This window comes from Rhinopithecus roxellana, chromosome 3 (genome assembly GCF_007565055.1).
Source record: "Rhinopithecus roxellana isolate Shanxi Qingling chromosome 3, ASM756505v1, whole genome shotgun sequence".
Taxonomy (NCBI): Eukaryota; Metazoa; Chordata; class Mammalia; order Primates; family Cercopithecidae; genus Rhinopithecus; species Rhinopithecus roxellana.
In genome coordinates, this window is record NC_044551.1 from 63,102,306 (window position 1) to 63,125,285 (window position 22,980).

Genomic DNA, 22,980 nt, shown 5'->3' on the forward strand with positions numbered 1-22,980 from the left:
TTGTGACCATTGACGAAATAATTTTCTTCATAGAAAAAATGACAATAATAGTGTTTTTATTTTTTTATTTTTTTTGAGATGAAGTCTCACTCTGTTCCCAAGCTGGAGTGTAGTGGTGCAATCTTGGCTCACTGCAACCTCCACCTCCCGGGTTCAAGCGATTCTCCTGCCTCAGCCTCCTGAATGCTGGGACTATAGGCATGCACTGCCATGCCCGGCTAATTTTTTTTTTTTGTATTTTTAGTAGAGACGGGGTTCACAGCTGATCTCGAACTCCTGACCTCGTGATTCGCCTGCTTTGGCCTCCCAAAGTACTGGGATTACGCTGAGCCATGGCCCCTGGCAAGAATAATAGTTTTTTATTTCAGTCTGTTGTGAAGGTGAAATGAAGAGTTAAAAGGTTGATTTGAGTTAAAGGTGATATTTTGTTTACTTTATTAACTTGGTCCATAACAGATTAAAATTGTGTGATATACCATCAAAAACGTTGAAATGAAATGAATAATTATAAACTGAATGTTTTCCACATATAAAGTCCTTTTTAGAATTAAAACTCTTATTTGACATCTTAAAACAGCTCAGTACTTTACTGTGCATCAACATTTGTACCTTTTCTCCTATGCTTATATTCATAAAAGGTAAGTTACATTTGTATTATACTTTCTGATTGTAGAAATTTCAATTTGGAAAAATATATGTATTCTAAAAAGTGAAAGTCTTATAATGTCACATCCCTTTCCCCCAAGTTAATCATACAGCAATTTTGAATATATCCACTTAAACTTTTTGGTCTTACAGTTTTTTTTTTTTTTTTTTTTTTTTTTTTTTTGAGACGGAGTCTCGCTCTGTCGCCCAGGCTGGAGTGGGGTGGCCAGATCTCAGCTCACTGCAAGCTCCGCCTCCCGGGTTCACGCCATTCTCCTGCCTCAGCCTCCCGAGTAGCTGGGACTACAGGCGCCTGCCACCTCGCCCGGCTAATTTTTTTGTATTTTTAGTAGAGACGGGGTTTCACCGTGTTAGCCAGGATAGCCTCGATCTCCTGACCTCGTGATCCACCCGTCTCGGCCTCCTAAAGTGCTGGGATTACAGGTCTTACAGTTTTAAAATAATAAAATGGGAAGGTATTTTTATTGTTTTCCAAAATGACATTAATTTTTGCCTTCTGATTTTTCCACCTACAATATTGTGAGCTTCTTTTTAGATCAGTACAAAGAGATATATCTTCTTTTAAATGATCAGGTAGTATTGCATTGTAAAGAAATTAGGCCGGGCGCGGTGGCTCAAGCCTGTAATCCCCAGCACTTTGGGAGGCCGAGATGGGCGGATCACGAGGTCAGGAGATTGAGACCATCCTGGCTAACACGGTGAAACCCCGTCTCTACTAAAAATACAAAAAACTAGCCGGGCGAGGTGGCGGGCGCCTGTAGTCCCAGCTACTCGGGAGGCTGAGGCAGGAGAATGGCGTGAACCTGGGAGGCGGAGCTTGCAGTGAGCTGAGATCTGGCCACTGCACTCCAGCCTGGGTGACAGAGCGAGACTCCGTCTCAAAAAAAAAAAAAAAAAGAAATTAAAATTTATTTATTCAGTCCCCTAATGATAGATCTGTCTTATTTCTGATTTTTTGTTTGTCTTTCCCGGTGAGGGAGGTGGTGCTTAAATTATTACAATAAATATTTTTGTGTGTATATTTGTACTTGTTGAGTATTTATAAGATACATTTCTAGAAGTGGAATTGCTGGGAATTTAGAATTTTGGTATAGACTAACTTATTATTCTTTACAAAGATGGTATCAGTTTATACTTGTACTAATAGAATAAGAAAGTTCTTATTTCCTTATACTTTTAGCAACCCTGAATGAAATTTTGTTTTCTACCTTTTAGGATGAAGCTTCCCTAATGATAACAAGAGAAAAAGACACATCAGGTCACAGGAATGAGGAGGCTGTGATATTGCCATGTACACAGACTGAAAAGAACCTTTCATCTTCAAATTCTTGTGAACCTAAAGAGGAGTCTCAGTCAGCACAAGCCCAGGAAAATGACTTAGTTGTTTCTATGGGGTAAACAATGATTTTCTTTGAAAATATAAAATAAGAGAGATACTTGTTTTAAATATTTCTCATTTTTATTGAGATATGTTAATTCATTTAAAAAGTGAACATAAAGAATATTGTTTTAATTTTATTGATACAGCAGACTGCCTAAAATATAATATCAGATTGAATTCAACACCATCTAATGGTTGCCTGCTTATCTGCATTGTCAGCTGTGTAAGAGCCTATACCAAGCAATGCATTTAAAAACTATAGGCTGAGCATCCCTAATAAAAAATTCTGAAATGCTCCACAATCTAAAACTTTTTGAGAGCTGATATGATGCTCAAAAGAAATGCTCAGTGGAGCATTTTGGATTTTCAAAGTAGGGATGCTCAACTGATAAGTATAATGCAAATATTTCCAAATCTAAAAAAGTCTGAAATCTGAAACATTTCTGGTCCTGAGCATTTTGGATGAGGGCTGCTTAGCCTGTATGTATATGAGCTATATATATTCATTACCTTTTAAAAATTGGTGAAATACTCATAACATAAAATTTACCTTTTTAACTATTTTTTAATGTGCAGTGGGTTTAAGTGTATTCACATTATTGTTCCGTTGCCACCACCATTCATCTCTAGACTTTATTTTTCATCTTTGTAAAATGAAACTCTCTACCCATTAAATATTAACTTATTCTCCTCTTCTTCCAGCTCCTGGCAACCACCATTCTGTCTGTATATTTAGCTACTCTAGGCATATTATTATAAGTTTATTACCTTTTGAGAATTGAAATAACTGTTTTCTTTTGTAAAGTAAGATGTTTATAATCAGAAAGCAATTTCCCTTTGATGGTACAGAGTATTTTTTAGAGCGTTTATTAGAGGAGATCCAAATTTTACATTTTTACGTTGGTTTTCAACTTTTACAGTCAAGTGCCCTGACTTTCTCCCTGTGCTCTTGTTTAGGACTAATAATATAAACACTTTCCAGCAAGAAGTGAAGGAAAGTGTTATCCAAACTGCTCGACCAGTAAGGGGCCGACTTCAGAGACCGAGACCAAATGTAAGAAAGACAGGACAGAGGCAAATAGTAGACAAAGATGATGCCAAAGGCATAATTAAGGAAGAAAGAACAGTATTACGAAAAGATGAAACCGAGAAGAAAATCTTAACTGCAGTGAGTTATTGTTATGTAATTAAATTGAGCCTTTTAATGCATTTAAAATAAGTTATAGCTCAGACATGGCTTAGAAATACAGGCATCTGACACTTATTCTACTCAATGAATACAGTTTCCAGTTTTGTTTCAGATTTGCTCTTCTGGATTTTTTTTTTTTTAAGTGAAAAAATGTATTTCTTTTAAAATTAATGAAGCTGTTCATCGTAAAAGACAAAATAATATAATAAATACCACAGATCTTACTCTGAGATAACCACTGAAAACCTTTGACATATCTTACTGGATGTATTTCCATGCACACATACATGCACATTTATGCAGATTTAAGCAATAAAGTCATTACATATTATAACTTTCTGTTACTCACTTAATACTATGTTAAGTGGCTTTCTGGATCAATAAATATGTTAGTTACATCATTTTTGCTGTATAACGTGCTGTTTTGAATGACAGTTTAATCTCTTATTGATGGGACTTTTGGTATTAGGAAAAAAGTCTAAGTAGTGTAATGCCTAAAAATGTTCATTTTAGGTAGTTCTTATTTTTCTCTTTAGCAGTGCAAAGTCTGGGTTTAAAATAATCTTTATTTGAACCAAAAAGCTCTTTTTTAAAAAAAAAATTAAACTTTTGTTTATTTTTAATTTCATAGCAGGTGACTATTATAGGTTTCAAAGTATTATGTAAACATATTATTGCAATAATCTTTGAAACTTCTCTCTGAACTAGGCATCCTCGTTTTGGCAACAGAATATGAACATTACATATCCAGTTTGAATCTAATTTTAAAGAATTAACCACCAATGGTGGTATGTGCCTGTAATCCCAGTTACTCAGGAGGCTGAGGAAGGAGGATCACTTGAGCTTAGGAGTTTGAGACCAACCTGGGCAGTATGATGAGACTATTTTGAAATAAATAAATAAGAATTTAAAGAAGAAAAGGGATTTTAGAAAACCAAATATCTTTCTTAATGATGGAAATATTTTAAGAGGTATATTCTGCTATAAAAATAACATACTAATAGGATTTTGTCTTTTCAGTCAAATCCTCAAATTGAAACTGAAATTGAAGTTCCATCTTCCATAGTTTCAGAACACAGAATGTGTGAAAATCAGAGTCAGGTGGTTCTTGTAGAAAACCTTCATATTAACAAAACAGATGAAACAATCAGGTGAGTTTGCTTTTAATGAGAAAAACATAAGACTTTTCAAAGATAAAGGTTATATTTTTGCATAGTTGACTTTGTATATTAATAACTTCACATCCTGAAAATGTTAAAAGGGTAAAGTAATAAATACTTTTGATACTAGAGAGTCTTTTAAATCTGCTTCTCGAATACTGTATGAATTGCATGGCTGATATTCTCTTAAGTATGTGATATTCTCTTAAATATATGTAATTTCTCTGAAAAGTTTGACAAGCATCCTACTTTTTGGTACTGAAACTAAACTTTTAATAGTAGACAAAGATTCTTAAGTTCTTTGTATCTTTTTTAGAAATTCAGGCCAGGCGCAGTGGTTCACGCCTGTAATCCCAGCACTTTGGGAAACCAAGACGAGAGAATCGCTTGAGTCCAGGAGTTCAAGACCAGCCTGGGCAACATAGTGAGACCTCGTCTCTATAAAAATAACAAATACAAAACAAAAGATGTTTATAACCTATTGACTAAAATTCATTAATAGGTAGTGCTATAAAGTACTTACTGTATACTATATTTAGAGGTAACTGTATCAAAGCCAAATGGTAAGAATGATATCTTTTATATGAGATGAGCTAGTAGGATGAAGAAGTTTTAACATTACCACTTTTATTTATTACTTGCTATCTGCCTTATTATTATTGATATTAAAGCAAGATGTGTTCTTTAGTAAAAACGCCTTTCCTTTCTGTGTATAGTTCTTGGTCCATCTAATTTACCGTCTTTGTAACTAGAACATGTTTTAGTGAAGTATTTATTAATTTTCCTCCAGGATGTTTTCAGCACTTAAGAATATACTTTAAATATTTCAGCTTCCTTTAATTAGGTAGAGTGACTTTGGCATTTCTGGGAAATGCAGAGGAGATGTTATTGTATCCTTTTTTTACCCTCTCTAGTTGGGTGAAGCTAGAATTTGGGCATGTTAGGTCATCTGTTGAAACAGGTGCTATTGATTTATATTTTCTTTTATTATATTTACTTTTTGAGACAAGGTATCTCACTGTGTCGCCCAGGATGGAGTGCAGTGGTGCAGTCACAGCTCACTGCAGCCTCAACTTCCTGGGCTCAAGTGATCCTCCCACTTCAGCCACGAGTAGCTGGGACCACAGGTGCACACCATCATGCCTGGCTATTATTTTTGTATCTTTTTGTAGAGATGGGGTTTCAGCAGGTTGCCCAGGCTGGTCCTGAACTCCTGAGCTCAAGTGATCCGCCTGTCTTGGCCTCCCAAAATCTTGGGATTACACGGTGAGCCCCATGCCCGACCTCTGTTAAATTTAGATGCTTGAAGCAGTTTGCTTTCATTTAGACAAGTTTCTTTTTTTTTTTTTTTTTTTGAGACGGAGTCTCGCTCTGTGGCCCAGGCTGGAGTGCAGTGGCCGGATCTCAGCTCACTGCAAGCTCCGCCTCCTGGGTTTACGCCATTCTCCTGCCTCAGCCTCCCGAGTAGCTGGGATTACAGGCGCCCACCACCTCGCCCGGCTAGTTTTTTGTATTTTTTTTTTTAGTAGAGACGGGGTTTCACCATGTTAGCCAGGATGGTCTCAATCTCCTGACCTCGTGATCCGCCCGTCTCGGCCTCCCAAAGTGCTGGGATTACAGGCTTGAGCCACCGCGCCCGGCCTCATTTAGACAAGTTTCTAATGTGAAGTTTTCATTTTAGTATGGATTACTTTTTTTTTTGGAGACAGAGTCTCAGAGGGCAGTGACTGGATAGTGGCTCATTGCAACCTTGGCCTCCTAGATTCAAGCAATTCTTGTGCTTCAGCCTCCCGAGTAGTTGGGATTACAGGCACCTACCACCACACCCTACTAATTTTTGTATTTTTAGTAGAGACAGGGATTCACCATGTTGGCCAGCCTGGTCTGGAACTCCTGACCTCAGGTGATCCATTCACCTCAGACTCCCAAAGTGCTGGGATTACAGGCATGAGCCACTGTGCCCAGTCTGGATTACTTTTCTTTCCAATATTACAGCCCCCACCCCGTCCCCCCACTTTTTGTCTTAAAAAGCCTTACATTTTTTTTTGGATGTGTAATAGTTACACGTATTTTTGGACTACATGTAATATTTTGATACATTATACACAGTATATAATTATCAATCAGAGTAACTGGGATATCCATCACCGCACACATTTATCTTTATATTGGCAACATAATTTTCTAGCTATTTTGAAATAATACAATAAGTGATTGTTAACTATACTTTTCCTACTGTACTATTGAATACCAGAACTTACTCCTTCTATCTAACTGTGTTTTTGTACACACTAATCAGCTTCTCGTTACTCCCTTCCCTCTTGCCTTCCTAGTCTCTGGTGAGCACCATTCTAATCCCTACCTCCATGAGATCCACTTTTTAAGCTGCTACATATGAGTGAGAACATGCAATATTTGTCTTTCTGTGCCTGGCTTATTTCACCTAACATAATGACCTCTAGTTCCATCTATGTTGCTGTGAATGACAGGATTTCATTCTTTTTTATGGTTAAATAATATTCCATTGTATATATATTCACCACACTTTCTCACTTTTTTTATTCATTTGTTGCTGGACACTTAGGTTGATATTATGTGTTGGCTATTGTGAATACCACTGCAGTAAACGTGAGAGTTCAGATAGCTCTTTGATACACTGATTTCCTTTCTTTTGGACATATACCTGGCAGTAGGATGGCTCAATCAAATGGTAGTTCTATTTTTAGTTTTTTGAGGAACTTTCGTACTTTTTTCCATAATGGCATTCCTACTTTATATTCCCATGAACAGCATATGAGTTTTCCCCTTTCTCCACATCCTGACCAGTATTTGTAATTTTTTGTGTTTTTAATAGTAGCCATTTTAACTGCAGTGAGATGATATCTCAGTGCTGTTTTGATTTGTGTTTCCTTGATGATTAATGATGTTGAACATTTTGTCAGATACCTGTTGGCCATTTGTATGTCTTTGAGAACTGTCTGTTTAGATCTTTTGCCTATTCTTAGTCAGATTATTTGTTTTTTGCTATTGAGTTGTTTTTGTTCCTTATATATTCTGGTTATTAACTTTTGTGAGATGGATAGTTGGGAATTTTTTTCTCCCATTCTGTAGGTTGTCTCTTCACTTTGTTGATTGTTTCCTGTGCTGTGCATTGTAAAGTCTTTCCATATTGCTTTTAAGATTAAGGCCAATTTTTATTTCACATTAATTTTAGGTTCCCTTACTTAGCCATTTTTTCAGTTTTTAAAACTGGATATTTTATTGAAATGTTTTTTACTAAAATTCATTACACTTATATTACAAATGCTATATTGGATTAGGTTTATGATTGATCTCAGAGCAATTTAACTCTGATAATGTCTAGGAAACATTGCAAATGAATTTTGTTTACATCATTCACTTCTCCTAATTACTAACTATGGGATTATTTTCTATGTATAATCCCTTTTTGATCTTAAAGAATTATAGAATTTTGGCCAGGTGCAGTGGCTTACGCCTGTAATCCCAACACTTTGGGAGGCTGAGGTGGGCAGATCACAGGGTCAGGAGATCGAAACCATCCTGGCTAACACGGTGAAACCCCATTTCTACTAAAAATACAAAAAATTAGCCAGGAGTGACGGCGTGTGCCTGTGGTCCGAGCTACTCCGGAGGCTGAGGCAGGAGAATAGCATGAACCCGGGAGGAGGAGCTTGCAGTGAGTGGAGATCGCGCCCCTGCACTCAAGCCTGGGCGACAGAGCGAGACTCCATCTCAAAAAAAAAAAAAAAAATTAGAATTTTACCACTGACAATAACCTTACATACTCATTTATTCCACAAATGTTTTAGTGTCTGCTGTGTGCCAGGTGTTGTTCTAAGTGCTGATGATGTACGAATGAACAAAGAAAAAAAGGCTATCACTGTGGAGTTCATATTCTAATTGAGAAGCAGATTATAAACAAGAGAAATAAGTTGAATAATAAGTGATAAATAAGTAGAGAAAAATAAAGTTTTGAGTAGGGGGTATTGTGATTGGGGATTCAATTTTTAATCAGCAGTGACCAGAGAAAGCATCATTAAAAGGGTGCATTGAAGGCCGGGTGCGGTGACTTACGTCTGTAATCCCAGCACTTTGGGAGGCTGAGGCGGGTGGATCACCTGAGGTCGGGAGTTTGAGACCAGCCTGACCAACATAGAGAAACCCCATCTCTACTAAAAATACAAAATTAGGCAGGAATGGTGGTGTATGCCTGTCTGTAATCCCAGCTACTTGGGAGGCTGAGGCAGGAGAATCGCTTGAACCCAGGAGGCGGAGGTTGCAGTGAGCCGAGATCGTGTCATTGCACTCCAGCCTGGGTGACAAGAGCAAAAGTCACTCTAAAAATAAAAAGGATGCATTGAAAAGAAGTGAAGGGCCAGCTGTGGTGGCTCATGCCTGTAATCCCAGCATTTAGGGAGGCCGAGATGGGCAGATCAGTTGAGCTCAGGAGTTTGAGACCAGCCTGACCAACATGGCAAAACCCTCTCTCTACAAAAGAAATACAAAAATTAGCCAGGTGGGGGTGCTGTGCACCTTTAAGAACAAAAGAAAGAAGTAAAGGAGTATGTTGAGTCTAGGGGATGTCCTGGGGAAGAGGAAACAATTCAAAGCACTAAGGCAAGAAGAGAGTGTGCTGGCATGCTTGGGGAACAGCAAAGAGGCCAACGTAGGACAGAGTGCAAAGGAGGAAGAATAGTAGATGTATGGGAGGTAAAGGCTGAGGATAGAGATGGATAGATTATATAGGGCAATTGCAAGGATTTTGATTTTTACTCCAAGTGAGCCTTTAAAACACTAGTGACCTTGAGGGCAGCCTTCCCTAATGCTTTCATTTCTAATTGACTAAATAGATCTAGAGCGTTTAAGTGACTTACACAAAGTAATATTGGCAGTTTAGCTTTTTTTTTTTGAGACAGAGTCTTGCTCTGTCGCCCAGGCTGGAGTGCAATGGCACAGTCACGGCTCACTGTAGTTTCAATCTCCCAGACTCAAGTGATTCTCTTGCCTTAGCTCCCAAGTAGCTGGGACTGCAAGTGTGTACCACCACACCTGGCTATTTTTTTATTTCTTGTGGAGACGGTTTCACCATGTCACCCAGGCTGGTCTCGAACACCTGGGCTCAAGTGATTGTCCTGCTTTGACCTCCCAAAATGCTGGGATTACAGGCATGAGTTGCTGTGCCTGGCCAAGCAGTTTAGTTTTCAGGATTTATAACTTTCAGACTAGCAAATTCTGCAGTTACATAGGCAGTGTTTCTTGAAACAAACTTTTTGTGTTTCAGATTATTTTATGCTTAGCCTTTGTATTTCTTGATGAGAGAGATCTGACTTTAAAACTTCCTGTATGGGGCCAGGCATGGTGGCTCACGTCTGTAATTCCAGCACTTTGGGAGGCCAAGGTGGGTGGATCACGAGGTCAGGAGATCGAGACCATCCTGGCTAACACAGTGAAACCCTGTCTGTACTAAAAATACAAAAAATTGGCAGGGTGTGGTGGCGGGCGCCTGTAGTCCCAGCTACTCAGGAGGCTGAGGTAGGAGAATGGCATGAACTTGGGAGGCGGGGCTTGCAGTGAGCTGAGATTGCGCCACTGCACTCCAGCCTGTGCGACAGAGCGAGACTCCATCTATTAAAAAAAAAAAAAAATCCTGTATAGAAAACTGTCACGCCCATTGCCCCCTTTTTTTAACCTTTTCTAGTTCGTGAAGTATATTTCAGCTGTTAGCCATACAGTAATTGAAAGTAACTATCTCTGTATAGTTTTTGTTTGTTTTTTTGAGATGGAGTCTTGCTCTGTTGCCCAGGCTGGAGTGCATTGCGTGATCTCGGCTCACTACAACCTCCGTCTTCTGGGTTCAAGCGATTCTCCTGCCTCAGCCTCTTGAGTAGCTGGGATTGTAGGTGCCTGCAACAATGCCTGGCTAATTTTTGTATTTTTAGTAGAGAAGGGGGTCTCACCATGTGGCCAGGCTGGTCTTGAACTCCTGACCTCAAATAATCCACCTGCCTCAGTTTACCAAAGGGCTGGTATTATAGGCATGAACCAGTGTGCCTGGCCTCTCTCTGTATAGTTTTATAGTTAGTTTATTCTTAGGTTCAGCATCTTGTGGGTTGTTTTTTTGTTTTGTTTTGTGTATTTGAGACAGAGTTATGCTCTTGTCGCCAGGCTGGAGTTCACTGGCATTATCTCGGCTCACTGCAACCTCCATCTCCCAGGTTCAAGCAATACTCGTGCCTCAGCCTCCTGAGTAGCTGGAATTACAGGTGCCTACCACCACACCCAGCTAATTTTTGTATTTTCCATAGAGATCGTGTTTTACCATGTTGGCCAGGCTGGTCTTGAACTCCTGACCTCAAGTGACCCACCTGCGTTGGCCTCCCAAAGTGCTGGGATTACAGGTTTGAGCCACCACACCCAGCCAATTTGGCATTTTGTTGTCCCTTTTGACTTCAGTAGCACATTGGTCTTATTTATATTTTATTCTTAAATACCTCTGCAGAATCACATTTGATTGTAAATAGCTTATACTTAAATATGATTTGTTTTCCCATGTAATTAGTCTACATTAGCCAGCATTGTAACCTTGTTAGAATTTCCTGTGAACTTCCGTGTTGTTTACTGCCAGAAGAATGTAGGAGGGTTAGTACATTTGGAAATGTGGTAACTACTCCTAGATAATTTTTATTTAGGAATATTGCTTAAGATTAGTTTTTAGGCCAGACGTGGTGGCTCACGCCTGTAATCCCAGCACTTTGGGAGGCTGAGGCAGGTGGATCACCTGAGGTTGGGAGTTTGAGACCAGTCTGGCCAACATGGTGAAACCCCATCTCTACTAAAAATAGAAAAATTGACCAGTCATAGTGGCGCATGCCTGTAATCCCAGCTACTCAGGAGGGTGAGGTAGGAGAATCACTTGAACCTGGAGGTGGAGGTTGCGGTGAGCTGAGATCACACCATTGCACTTCAGCCTGGGTGACAAGAGCGAAACTCCATCTCAAAAAAAAAAAAAAAAAAAGATTAGTTTTTAATGCAGACCTTTCAGAGAACTCATGATAGGTACTTAATATATCCAGTTATTCTTTATAAATATCCAGATTTATATTAGTTTTTTTTTTTGGTTTTTTTGAGACAGAGTTTCGCTCTTGTTGCCCAGGCTGGAGTGCAATGGTGCAACTTCAGCTCACTGCAACCGCCGCCTCACTGCAACCTCCACCTCCCAGGTTCAAATGATTCTCCTGCCTCAGCCTCCTGAGTAGCTGGGACTTCAGGCATGCACCACAATGCCCAGCTAATTTTGTTTTTTTGGTAGAGATGGGGTTTCTTCATGCTGGCCAGTCTGGTCTTAAACTCCCGACCTCAGGTGATCCGCCCACCTTGGCCTCCCAAAGTGCTGGGATTATAGGCGTGAGCCACTGCACCTGGCCTATATTAGTTTTTAAGCTTCCTAATTCAGATCCTTGCCAGTGGCTAAAATATTTTCCAGGAAACCATTAGATAGCTATTCAGGTTACTTTGGGAGCTGTGGCTACTCTCTTGAATGCTAAAACATTGTCTTTTTCTGATTTGGCAGATACAAATGGATTATATTGAGAGGCTTATGACATTGGTTGTCAGTAAACCCTTTTTAGTGAGATTTCAGGCATATGGTAGGAGAATAGACTCTACTCTTCAAGCCTACTTTAGAACTAGAAGGATCAAATTGGTTATAACTGTCATATATTTGTTCATGCTTTGGGGGTCCAATTGAAAGCATTTGTTTAAAGTGCCATTATGAAATCTATCTTCAGCTACTTGCATTTTTTTTTCTGATCTTGTGATTTCTCTGAAAATTAAAATAGCATGAAATCACATAATGGAATGAATAAATGAAAGTTTAAAAAGATTCATATTATTGTAAAACTTCTTCAGGCTATATAGAAAATGGAACCTACAAAAGCTTTGTAAGTTTTTCCTTTCATATCAGCAATGTGTGGTTTCATTTTACATGCTTGATTTTGTTGCCAATTTATTTATAATCCTTTGAACATAGAATTGATTTGTATCCAAAATTGTTTGATGTAACAGCTGTTATATCAACAAGAAATTCTGATTTTTGTTCTTCAACATGATTCATACTTCATTCTAGACATGAAAATAAACTGTATGTTCCTAGTTCAGCACAGATGACAAGAAGGAAATTCCAAAAGGCTAAGCCAAATTTGAGAAGAGCACCCAGTAAGAAAGAGGAACCAGTTTTAGAAAAAGGCACAACAGATCAGAGCAAGGAAGGCAAGCCAGAAGATCATTTGCTGCAGAAAGGAGCTTCCAACACCCAGCTCCTTCTAAAAGTAAGTTTGGGCAAAAAAAAAAAAAAAAAAAAAAAATTCTCAGTGAGGTCTATTTTGTCAAGATCATGAAGAGCATGAGTAAAATATAGTTTTGACTTCCATACTGTAGCCATGTTCATGAAAAGTGACTTTCTAGTGTTATAAAAGATGAGCAACCAATTGCTTGTATATATGTGTAAACTTGGAGATTTAGGCCAAACTAACAAACTAAATTAACATAGAGATTGTTTCTGTAGTAATAACTATTTAATTTCTTCTCAAATCTAAGGAAAAAGCTGAGCTTTTGACATCTATGGAGGTTTCAGCGAGAAAAGATTGTGTAGGTTCCAACGAGTCTGCTTTGGCAAAAATAGATGCTGAATTAGAAGAAGCTGGACCATCAAGAAGGGTTGGAGAGGAAACTGTAGGAGATAATTCACTATCTTCAGTTGTTGAAGAGCAATATCTCAATAAACTAACAAGGTAATATTTTATTTAACAAAAGGTTTCACAATAGGAAATAAAAATCACTTAACTTTTACCTTAACTTACTGGTAGAACGAAATTTTTGGGTATTGAGTCTGTTAGACATGGGTAGAAACGTGACCAAAGAGTAGTAATTAAGCTAAGTAATTAAGGTGCTCATTCAAATGGAGTCACAAACAAAATGAAGAATACCTTACTTCTATAGTTTTCAAAGAAAATGGAAAGAAACTTAAGTTCTAGAAACCAGCACTGCTCTAGTGGATTTCTGCTGCCTTCTTTTTCTTTTAACCTGTTTACCCAGTGGGATAAACTAATACCACCTTTTGATCTCATATTCTGTATTTATTGGTACTGTGTGTGTGTGTGTGTGTGTGTGTGTGTGTGTGTGTTTTTGGTGTTTTTTTTTTTTTTTTTTGAGACAATTTCATTCTTCTCGCGCAGGCTGGAGTACAATTGCGTGATCTTGGCTCACTGCAACCTCCACCTCCCAGGTACAAGTAATTCTCCTGCCTCAGCCTCCTGAGTAGCTGGGATTGCAGGTGGGCACCACCACGCCCAGCTAATTTTTGTATTTTTAGTAGAGATCGGGTTTCACCATGTTGGCCAGGCTGGTCTTGAACTCCTGACCTCAAGTGATCTACCTGCCTCGTCCTTCCAAAGTGCTGGGATTACAGGGGTGAGCTATTGCTCCCAGCCAGTTCTGTGTCTTTTATCCGTTTTTCTTCTAATAATTATCAGTTTTGTGTTTATTTTATCTTCACTTTCTTATTACAGGAAAGAATGGCCCAGAATTAAAAACTTACTATGAAAAATTTGTAGGTAGATAACTAAGAATTAACTCTGAATGAGAAACTAGTAGTTAATTCCTTTTTTATTTTCACAGCATAAGATTTTCAAGGAATGGGTGGTGGGCATTTTCATTTTAATGACTGGAACCGGAATTTCACTCTAAAAGTTTGGTTTTCATTGAAATTATCCTTGCATGCATATGACCTTGTTGTTTTGATTAAACGTCTAGCTGTCCACAACCGTTAAAAGAATCAAATTACTCTAAAATTGCTCTGGATGGGAAAACAACTATCTCTTCTGCATCTGAGTATGAGAGAAATCGTAGTGAAAGGAGAAGTCACAGAAAGATCAAACCAAATGTCACCAGAGGTCGTGGATCAAAACGAGTTCGGGGTAAGACCTCTAAGAAGGAACCTAGAGCTTCCAAGGCCATGCTGGTGACTCTTCGGGCTTCCCAGGAAGAAGAAGATGATGCTGATGATTTTGAGTCTGACTATGAAGAAGAAAGCTGTCATCTTGCTCCTGAAGAAGTAAACAAAGCTCCAGTATTTGTACCTGTTGGTCTCAGATCTCCTGAACCTGTTTCTGCTCAGATAGAGGAAACAATGGAAGAGGTTTGTTTTTGTTTTTTTTTGATCCTTGGTACTTTATCTTACTTGGTTTTTACCTCTTGTTTCTTTTAGGGGACATTATTTCTTCTCTTAGTGATTATTAGGATTTGAAGAGTTCTTTCTCTAAATAACCTCTACCAAATATAATTTGGAGCTTTGCATAACCTTTTGTGTTTGCTCAGCCCCCATGGCCCAGGCCCAGCAAGGGAGTCAGTGTAACAACAATGAGAGAAATCTGCTTAGACGTGTACATAGAAGCTGCTTAGTCTACTTTCTGATTAATTTTTCAAACATTTTGGCAGGTGTTTTCTGGTTGATAGAGAAGCTAGAGGGGACTTACTTGTTTTCTTTTTTAAAAAAATTGGGCCAGGCGCGGTGGCTCACACCTGTAAATCCCAGCACTTTGGGAGGCCGAGTTGGATGGATCACCTGAAGTCTGGAGTTTGAGACCAGCCTGACCAACAAGGTGAAACCCTGTCTCTACTAAAATACAAAAATTAGCTAGGCGTGGTGACAGGTGCCTGTAGTCCCAGCTACTGGGGAAGCTGAGACAGGAGAATTACATGAACCCTGGGAGGCGAAGGTTGCAGTGAGCCAAGATTGCGCCACTGCACTCCAGCCTGGGCAACAGAGTGAGACTCCATCTCAAAAAAAATAAAATAAAATAAAAATTTAAAAAGTGCTAAAATACATGTCACCTAAAATTTACTATCTCTCTCTCTCTCTGTTTTTTTTTTTTTTTTTTTTTTGAGACAGGATCTCACTCTGTCACCCAAGCTGGAGTGCAGTGGTGGGATCTCGGCTCACTGCAACCTCTACCTCCCAGGTTTAAGTGATTCTCCTGCCTCAGCCTCCTGTAGCTGAGACTTAACAGGTGTGCACCACCACGCCTGACTAATGTTTGTATTTTTGATAGGGACAGGGTTTTACCATGTTGACCAGGGTGGTCTTGAACTCTTGAACTCAAGCAGTCCACCAGCCTTGGCCTCCCAAAGTGCTGGATTACAGGCATGAGCCACCGTGACCAGCCATCTTACTCATTTTTAAGTGTATGGTTCAGTGGCATTAGGAACTTTCACATGTACATGTTGTCATGCTACCATCACTACCATCCATCCACTGAACTTTTTTAAAATTAATTAATTGAGAGATGGGGTTTTGCTACATTGCCCAGTCTGGTCTCAAACTCCTGAGCTCGGCCTCCCAGAGTGCTGGGATCACAGGCATGAGCTACTGCGTTCTTTTTAAAGATGATTAAGACATCCTGCAATGAGTGGTTGTCCCCTAGCCTGGCAAAAAACCAAGATACAAGATACAAACACTCAATACCTGTCCCTCGAGCCCTATCCCTGTCCTGTCTGGCCTGGTCACTCCCAGGTCTGCCTTGCACCCCTGGCAAACTCTTTTTATTTTGTTAAAACTGAAATTCTATACCCATTAAACAATAACTCTCCATTCCTCCCCCTAACCTTTTGGCAACCACTTTTTTACATCTTGGCTCTGTAATTTGACTCCTCGTATAAATGGAATCATACAGTACTTTTTTGTGTGACCATTTTATTTCATTTAGCATAGTGTTTTCATAGTTCATATATGTTGTAGCTTATGTCAGAGTGTTCATTTTCAAGGTTGAATAATATTCCATTGTGTGCATGTATCACATTTTGTTTATTCCTTTATTATCAATGGACACTTGGGTTGCTTCCATCTTTTGGCTGTTAGAAATAATGCTGGTATGAACATAGTTGTATAAATACCTCTATGAATCTCTGCTTTTACTTTTTGGGGGATATACCCAGAAGTGGAATTGCTGGATTGTATGTTAATTCTTCTTTTTTTTTTTTTTGAGATGGAGTCTCTGTCGCCTAGACTGGAGTAGAGTACGGTGGCGCGATCTTGGCTCGCTGTAACCTCCATCTCCCAGGTTCCAGCAATTCTCCTGCCTCAGCCTCCCAAGTAGCTGGGATTACAGGCGCCTGCCACCACATCCAGCTAATTTTTTTGTATTTTTAGTACAGGTGGGGTTTCACCGTGTTGGCCAGGCTGGTCTCAAACTCCTGACCTCAAATGATCCACCTGCCTGGGCCTCCCAAAGTGCTGGGATTACAGGTGTGAGCCACTGCACCCGGCCTGGATCGTATGTTAATTCTATACTTGACTTTTCAAGCAACCTTTGTACTGTTTTTCATAGGGTTATATCTTTTTACCTCCCTATCAACAGCGTACCGGTAGTAGCTATGTTGTACCTTTTGATAGTAACCATCCTAAGGGTTGTGAACTAGAGGAACATATTGAACGTATTTAGCTTCCTTACACTTTTGCCTCTTAGTCTGCCATTCCAACTTTGTAACTTCAGAGTTTTCTGTTCTGCCTCAATTTTCAGTCACTTCTTTGGCTTACTGAGGAGCTTATCTGAGTCAGTTTTGGGTAAGCATTCATGATAGTTTCTGAGTCATTTGAAATGAATCAGAGTTAACTAAGATAGTGGCAACAATAAAAGAAGCAATAAGAAACATTAAACAATTCAAGTAATGTTTAAGATAATTAAAGTAAACTTTAAATGTTAATGTAATTCCATTAAGAATTAACAGATTATCTGAATTTGTAAAGTCATATATGAAGGGAAGTCAAAACCTACTTTTATTCAGTGTTAATAATAAACTGGTAAATGTTTTAGAGTAAATGAACTAATAAAATGGCTTGAAGCTAATTTAAATGATGCAAAATGAGGTTGTTTCTTACAATTCAAAGTAAAGATAGTGAATGTAAGCATTATGTGAAACAAGAAAATGCAGAAGGAAGGGTAATTTTGTGGAAAGACATCTGGTTAATGCTGCATGAGAGTTCATTTAGCTATCTATTTTGCATTTTTCTTTCTTTAAGTGAAGCCAAATTGCTAGTGAAACTATGATCAGTAATTAACTTCTGAAAATTGGATTCCAGACTGTATCCCTGAATTAATACAGGCTGTCTTTTTAAATAGCAGTAGTCATAATAATTGAACAAGGCTTTCCTTAAATTCTATTCCTTGTGGCCAGCCACTAAACAAGGAAATATATATGTTAGAAAAAATTTTCTTTAAAAAGCATTGAGGCTGGGCACGGTGGCTTACGCCTGTAATCCTAGCACTTTGGGAGGTTGAGGCGGGTGGATCACGAGGCCAGGAGTTCGAGACCAGCCTGGCCAACATGGTGAAACCCTATCTCTACTAAAAATACAAAAATTAGCCGGGCGTGGTGGTGGGCGCCCGTAATCCCAGCTACTCAGGAGGCTGAGGCAGGAGAATCGCTTGAAACCAGAAGGCAAAGGTTGTGGTGAGCCAAGATAGGACCGCTGCACTCCAACCTGGGCGAAAGAGTGAAACTCTGTCTTTAAAAAAAAAAAAAAACGTTGAAAGGCCAGGCGTTGGTGGCTCACATCTGTAATCCCAGTGATTTGGGAGGCTGAGATGGGAGGATCAGTTGAGGCCAGAAGTTCAAGACCAGCCTATACAACATAGCAAGACCCTGTATCTGCATTCAATCAATAAATTAGCGAGGTGTGTTGGTGCATATTTATAATCCCAGCTATTCAGAATGCTGAGTGGGGAGGATTGCTGGAACCCAGGAGTTTGAGGTTGCAGTGAGCTACAATCATGCCACTGCATTGTAGCCTGGACAACAGGAGGAAACAAAAGCATTGAAACACAATGGAACGGTTTTTTCAGCCCTAAAGGGATATAAAGTGTTGATATGTGTCACAACATGGATGAATTTTGGGAACCTTCTGCCAAGGGAAAGAAACTAGTTACAAAGTATCACATACTATGTGATTCCATTCATATGAAATGTCCAAAATAAGGAAATCCACAGAGACAGAAAGTAGATTAGTAGTCGCTTAGGGATTGGGAGATGGGGAAGAGAGATAGGTTAAGGGAGAGATAGCTAATGGGTATAAGGTTTATTTTTGAAGTGATGAAAATGTTCCACATTTGAATGTGATAATGATTGCACATATCTATGAATATCCCAAAATACGTTGAATTATTCACCTTAAGTGGGTGAATTGTTTGTTACGTGAATTACAAGTCTTTTTTAAAGTAACGAAACTGTATGATGCTTAAAAAACCAACTTTTACTTTATAGAATATTCCCTTTTCCCATCCAGTTCCAACTCTTTAAGAAGAATTTTTTCTTCTCAGATCACCTGAACTTTAACATTTTTTGTTGTATTTATTTATTTTTCTTTTCTTTTCTTTATTTTTATTTTTATTTTTTTTGAGACAGGATCTCATTCCATTGCCCAGGCTGAAATGCGGTGGCATGATTTCAGCTTGCTACAACCTCCACCTCCCAGGCTCAAGCAATTGTCCCACCTTGCCACATGAGTAGCTGGGACTACAGGTGCATACCACCACACCCGGCTAATTTTTTTGTTTTTGTATTTTCAGTAGAGACGGGGTTTCACCATGTTGCCTAGGCTGGTCTCAAACTCCTGAGCTCAAGAAATCTGCCCGCCTCAGCCTCCCAAATGCTGGGATTACAGGCATGAGCTACCGTGCCCGGCCTATTGTTTTTAAATTCATTTTTTTAGAGACAAGATCTTGCGGTATTGTCCAGGCTGGCCTCAAACTCCTGGGCTCAAGCGCCCCTCCCACCTCAACCTCTGAGTAGCTAGAACTACAGGCATGTACCCCTGCGCTCACTTGAATTTTTTAGTTCATTCCAGTCCTATCAGATATTGTCAAAGATTTTTTCTCTAAATTTTGTATCTGAGGAAGCAGATGTGGTACATACAAATGTAATTATAACAGATAAGTCGGGGCACAGGGGCTCATGCCCACAGTCCCAGCACTTTGGGAAGCCAAGGTGGGCAGATCACTTGAGTGCAGGAGTTTGAGACCAGCCTAGGCAACACGGTGAAACCTCATCTTTACAAAATTACAAAAATACAAAAATTAGCTAGGCATAGTGGCACATGCCTATAGTCCCAGCTACTTGGGGGGCTGAGGCAGGAGGATCGCTTGAGCCTGAGAGGTTGAGGCTGTAGTGAGCCCTGATAGTGCCGCTGCATCCCAGCTTGGGCGATAGAGTGAGACCTAGTCTCAAAAAAAAAAATAACATATGTCATGAAGGCAGATTCTCAGACTTAACTCTTTACTCACAGTTTCTACTCAGCCATACAATATTTTATACTCTTTTTTTCTGTTAATAAGAGAATAGGCCTGGGCGTAGTGGCTGTCATGGCACCACCGCAGCTGGTGTGACATGAGTGAGACCCTGCCTCAGAATAACAAAAGAAAAACAAAAAAGATAATAAGAACCAGACTGTATTGTATATATTCTAGTAGGTAAATACTTCTTTAGTGCTCAGATTACAGGGCTCTTTAAGTAATAGGACTCAGAAATGGAGAGTAAATGTGAGTGAACTTCTTATTTTACATGGCTGTTGCCCTGGGTATCAAGAATCATGCAGGCTTTGGGGTTTTGGAAGAAGGGAGTTGGGGTGGGGGCAGTGGTATGATAAATATTTTATTTATATATTTATTTATTTTTGAGAACTAAGTGTTACTTTGTTGCCCAGGCTGGGGTGCAGCAGCACAATCTCGGCTCACTGCAGCCTCCACCTCCCGGGTTCAAGTGATTATCCTGCCTCAGCCTCCCCAGTAGCTAGGACTACAGGCAGGTACCACCATGCCTGGCTAATTTTTGTATTTTTATTGGAGATGGGGCTTCACTGTGTTGGCCAGCCTGGTCTTGAACTCCTGACCTCAGGTGATCCACCTGGCTTGGCCTCCGAAAGTGCTGGGATTACAGGCATGAGCCACTGCGCCCGGTTGGATAAATATTTTTAAAGGCTTTCAACTCATTATAGATGGCATTTATGTCAGTATATAATTAGTTGATTACATGTCTCCTTTTCTGTTGGATTGTGAGTTCACTGAGGATAGGGACCAAACTTGTCTCATTTGACTTTATATCCCTGTACCCCTAGCCCTCTATAAATGTTAACAGACTGAACACTCTCTAAATGTTAACAGACTGAACAGAGAAATTAGGGGAAAGTAAAGAGAAAGTAAAGAAAATGGAAAATGAAATGCCAGGCACTAAGAAGATGAGTCTTAGAAAGTTTGCTTACTGATTGTAATAGTCACAGCCCCTTCAAAAAATTTAAATGTTTTACTTTTGCAAAGTTGCTCTCAGTCAATAAAATAATTACTCCATTTCATTTTTTTTTTTTTTTTTTTTTGTGAGTCAGAGTCTTGCTCTGTCTCCCAGGCTAGAGGGCAGTGGCGTGATCTTGGCTCACTGCAAGCTCTGCCTCCTGGGTTCATGCCATTTTCCTGCCTCAGCCTCCCTAGTAGCTGGAACTACAGGCGCCCACCTCCATACCCGGCTAATTTTTTGTATTTTTAGTAGAGACGGGGTTTCACCGTGTTAGCCAGGATGGTCTCAATCTCCTGACCTTGTGATCCGCCTGCCTCGGCCTCCCAAAGTACTGGGATTACAGGCGTGAGCCACTGTGCCTGGCCACTCCATTTCATTTTTTAAGTTATGTATGAATGTGGATTATTTCTTTATTTCAGCGTTTCATTTTACTTATTGATGTGGAAGATGAGGTTTTGTTTTGCTGTTTTTAATATGCCAAAATGAAATGATAAAATTTATTTTGACAGCTTGAAATAACTGTGAATGTCCCAGATGTAGGATGCATAGCAGTTGTTGAACATGAGCTCCCTAACACAGATGTGACTATTGAAGAAATGAAACAAGAAGAAAATTTGAATGCATCATCATTTGTAAGCATCCATTTTAATATGTTTTGGCCTTTTATTCTTTGTTTACTTTGAAAAGACTGGCAATTCATTTTGATAGCTTTAGGTGTACAAACACTTCTTAGCTAATTTCTCTTTGTAAGGGGCTGTTAGTCTGAATAGTAAAAACTAGTGAAAGCATTGATTTTGTTTGTTTTTGGGCAGAGCTCTTAATATCCTCATAGACTTTTATATTAACATTCAGTTGCATTAAATTTATACTAAGTATAAACAAGTTAAAATATATTTTGTTGCATTTTATTTGGCACTCTTCCATTATTGATATTTATTTGCCTTTGCAAGTGGAGGCTTGAAATTGTAACTTTTTAAAAACAGCTTTATTGACATATAATTCACACATCATATGATTTACCCATTATTTAAAGTGCACAAGTAAGTGATTTCTAGTATTGTGCAAACATTATCACAGTCAATTTTAGGACATTTTCATCACCTCAAAAAGAAACCTTATTAGCGATCACTACTCATTTCCTCCCAACCCTCCCCAGCCTAGGGAACCAATAATTTGTCTTTTGTCTTTATAGATTTGCCTGTTCTAGACATTTCCTAGACATGAAATTATAAAATCTGGTCATTTGTGTCTGACTTCTTTCACTTAATGTAACATTTTTACTGTTCATCTACGTTGCAGCATGTAGTGATACTTCCTTACTTTTTGTAGCCTAATAATATTCCATATGGATATGGTACATTTTGTTTATCCATTCATCCATTCATGAACATTTGGATTATTTTTATTTTTTGTCTGTTATACATAATGCTGCTGTAAACAGTCACGTACAAGTGTTTGTGTAGATATATGTTTTTATTTCTCTTGGGTACATTTCTATAAATGTAATTGCTGGGTCATATGGTAACTCAATGTTTCATCATTTGAGGAACTGCCACACTGTTTTCCAAAGTAGCTATACCATTTTACATTCCCACCAGCAGTTTATGAGGGTTTCTGTTCTTCCATGTCCTTGCCAGCTCTTGTTATTTCACTTTTTGGTTTTTGTTTGTTTGTTTGTTTGTTTGTTTTTTTAGATGGCCTTGCATTGTCACTCAAACTAGAGTGCAGTAACACAATTGTAGCACACTACAGCCTTGACCTTCTAAGTGTAAATGATCCTTTCCACTCAGCATTCTAAGTAGCTGTGACTATAGGTGTGTGCCACTATGCCCATCTAATTTTTTTTTTTTTTTTTGGTAGAGGTGGGGTCTTGCTGTGTTGCTCAGGCTGGTCTCATACTCCTGTCCTCAAGTGATACTTTTCCCTCTGCCTTCCAAAGTGTTGTGATTACAGGCATGAGCCACTGTGCCTGGCTTGACTTTTTGGATCTAGCTGTCCTAGTGAGTGTGAAGTGGTGTCTCATTGTGGTTTTGATTTGTATTTCCTTGGTGACTAATGATGTCAGACACATTTTATGTTCCTATTGGCCATTTGTGTATCATCTTTGAGAAATGTGTGTTCAAATATTTTGTCCGTTTTTCTTTTATTGTGCTATTTGTCTCTTTATTATTGAGTTGTAAGGAGTCTTTATATATTCTAGATAAAAGTCCCTTATCAGGTATATG

At 39.0% G+C, this 22,980-nt stretch overlaps 1 protein-coding gene across 8 annotated transcripts in view; it reads left to right on the top strand.

Annotated features, from left to right (window-relative positions):
- The window catches only part of BDP1 (B double prime 1, subunit of RNA polymerase III transcription initiation factor IIIB), a 118,024-nt gene that overhangs the window by 60,007 nt on the left and 35,037 nt on the right, over positions 1 to 22,980 (top strand). For 7 of the 8 annotated variants that reach the window (XR_004056349.1, XR_004056350.1, XM_010380258.2 and 4 more), the window contains 7 exons: positions 1,882 to 2,060; positions 3,005 to 3,215; positions 4,257 to 4,387; positions 12,543 to 12,744; positions 13,013 to 13,206; positions 14,228 to 14,612; positions 21,265 to 21,387. Coding sequence is in view for 6 of the 8 variants with exons in the window: in XM_010380258.2 (XP_010378560.2) it covers positions 1,882 to 2,060; positions 3,005 to 3,215; positions 4,257 to 4,387; positions 12,543 to 12,744; positions 13,013 to 13,206; positions 14,228 to 14,612; positions 21,265 to 21,387 (1,425 nt within the window). In the remaining 2 variants the exon portion in view is untranslated. The remainder of the gene's footprint in view (positions 1 to 1,881; positions 2,061 to 3,004; positions 3,216 to 4,256; positions 4,388 to 12,542; positions 12,745 to 13,012; positions 13,207 to 14,227; positions 14,613 to 21,264; positions 21,388 to 22,980) is intronic. The other variant, XM_010380252.2, reaches the window with a different exon arrangement.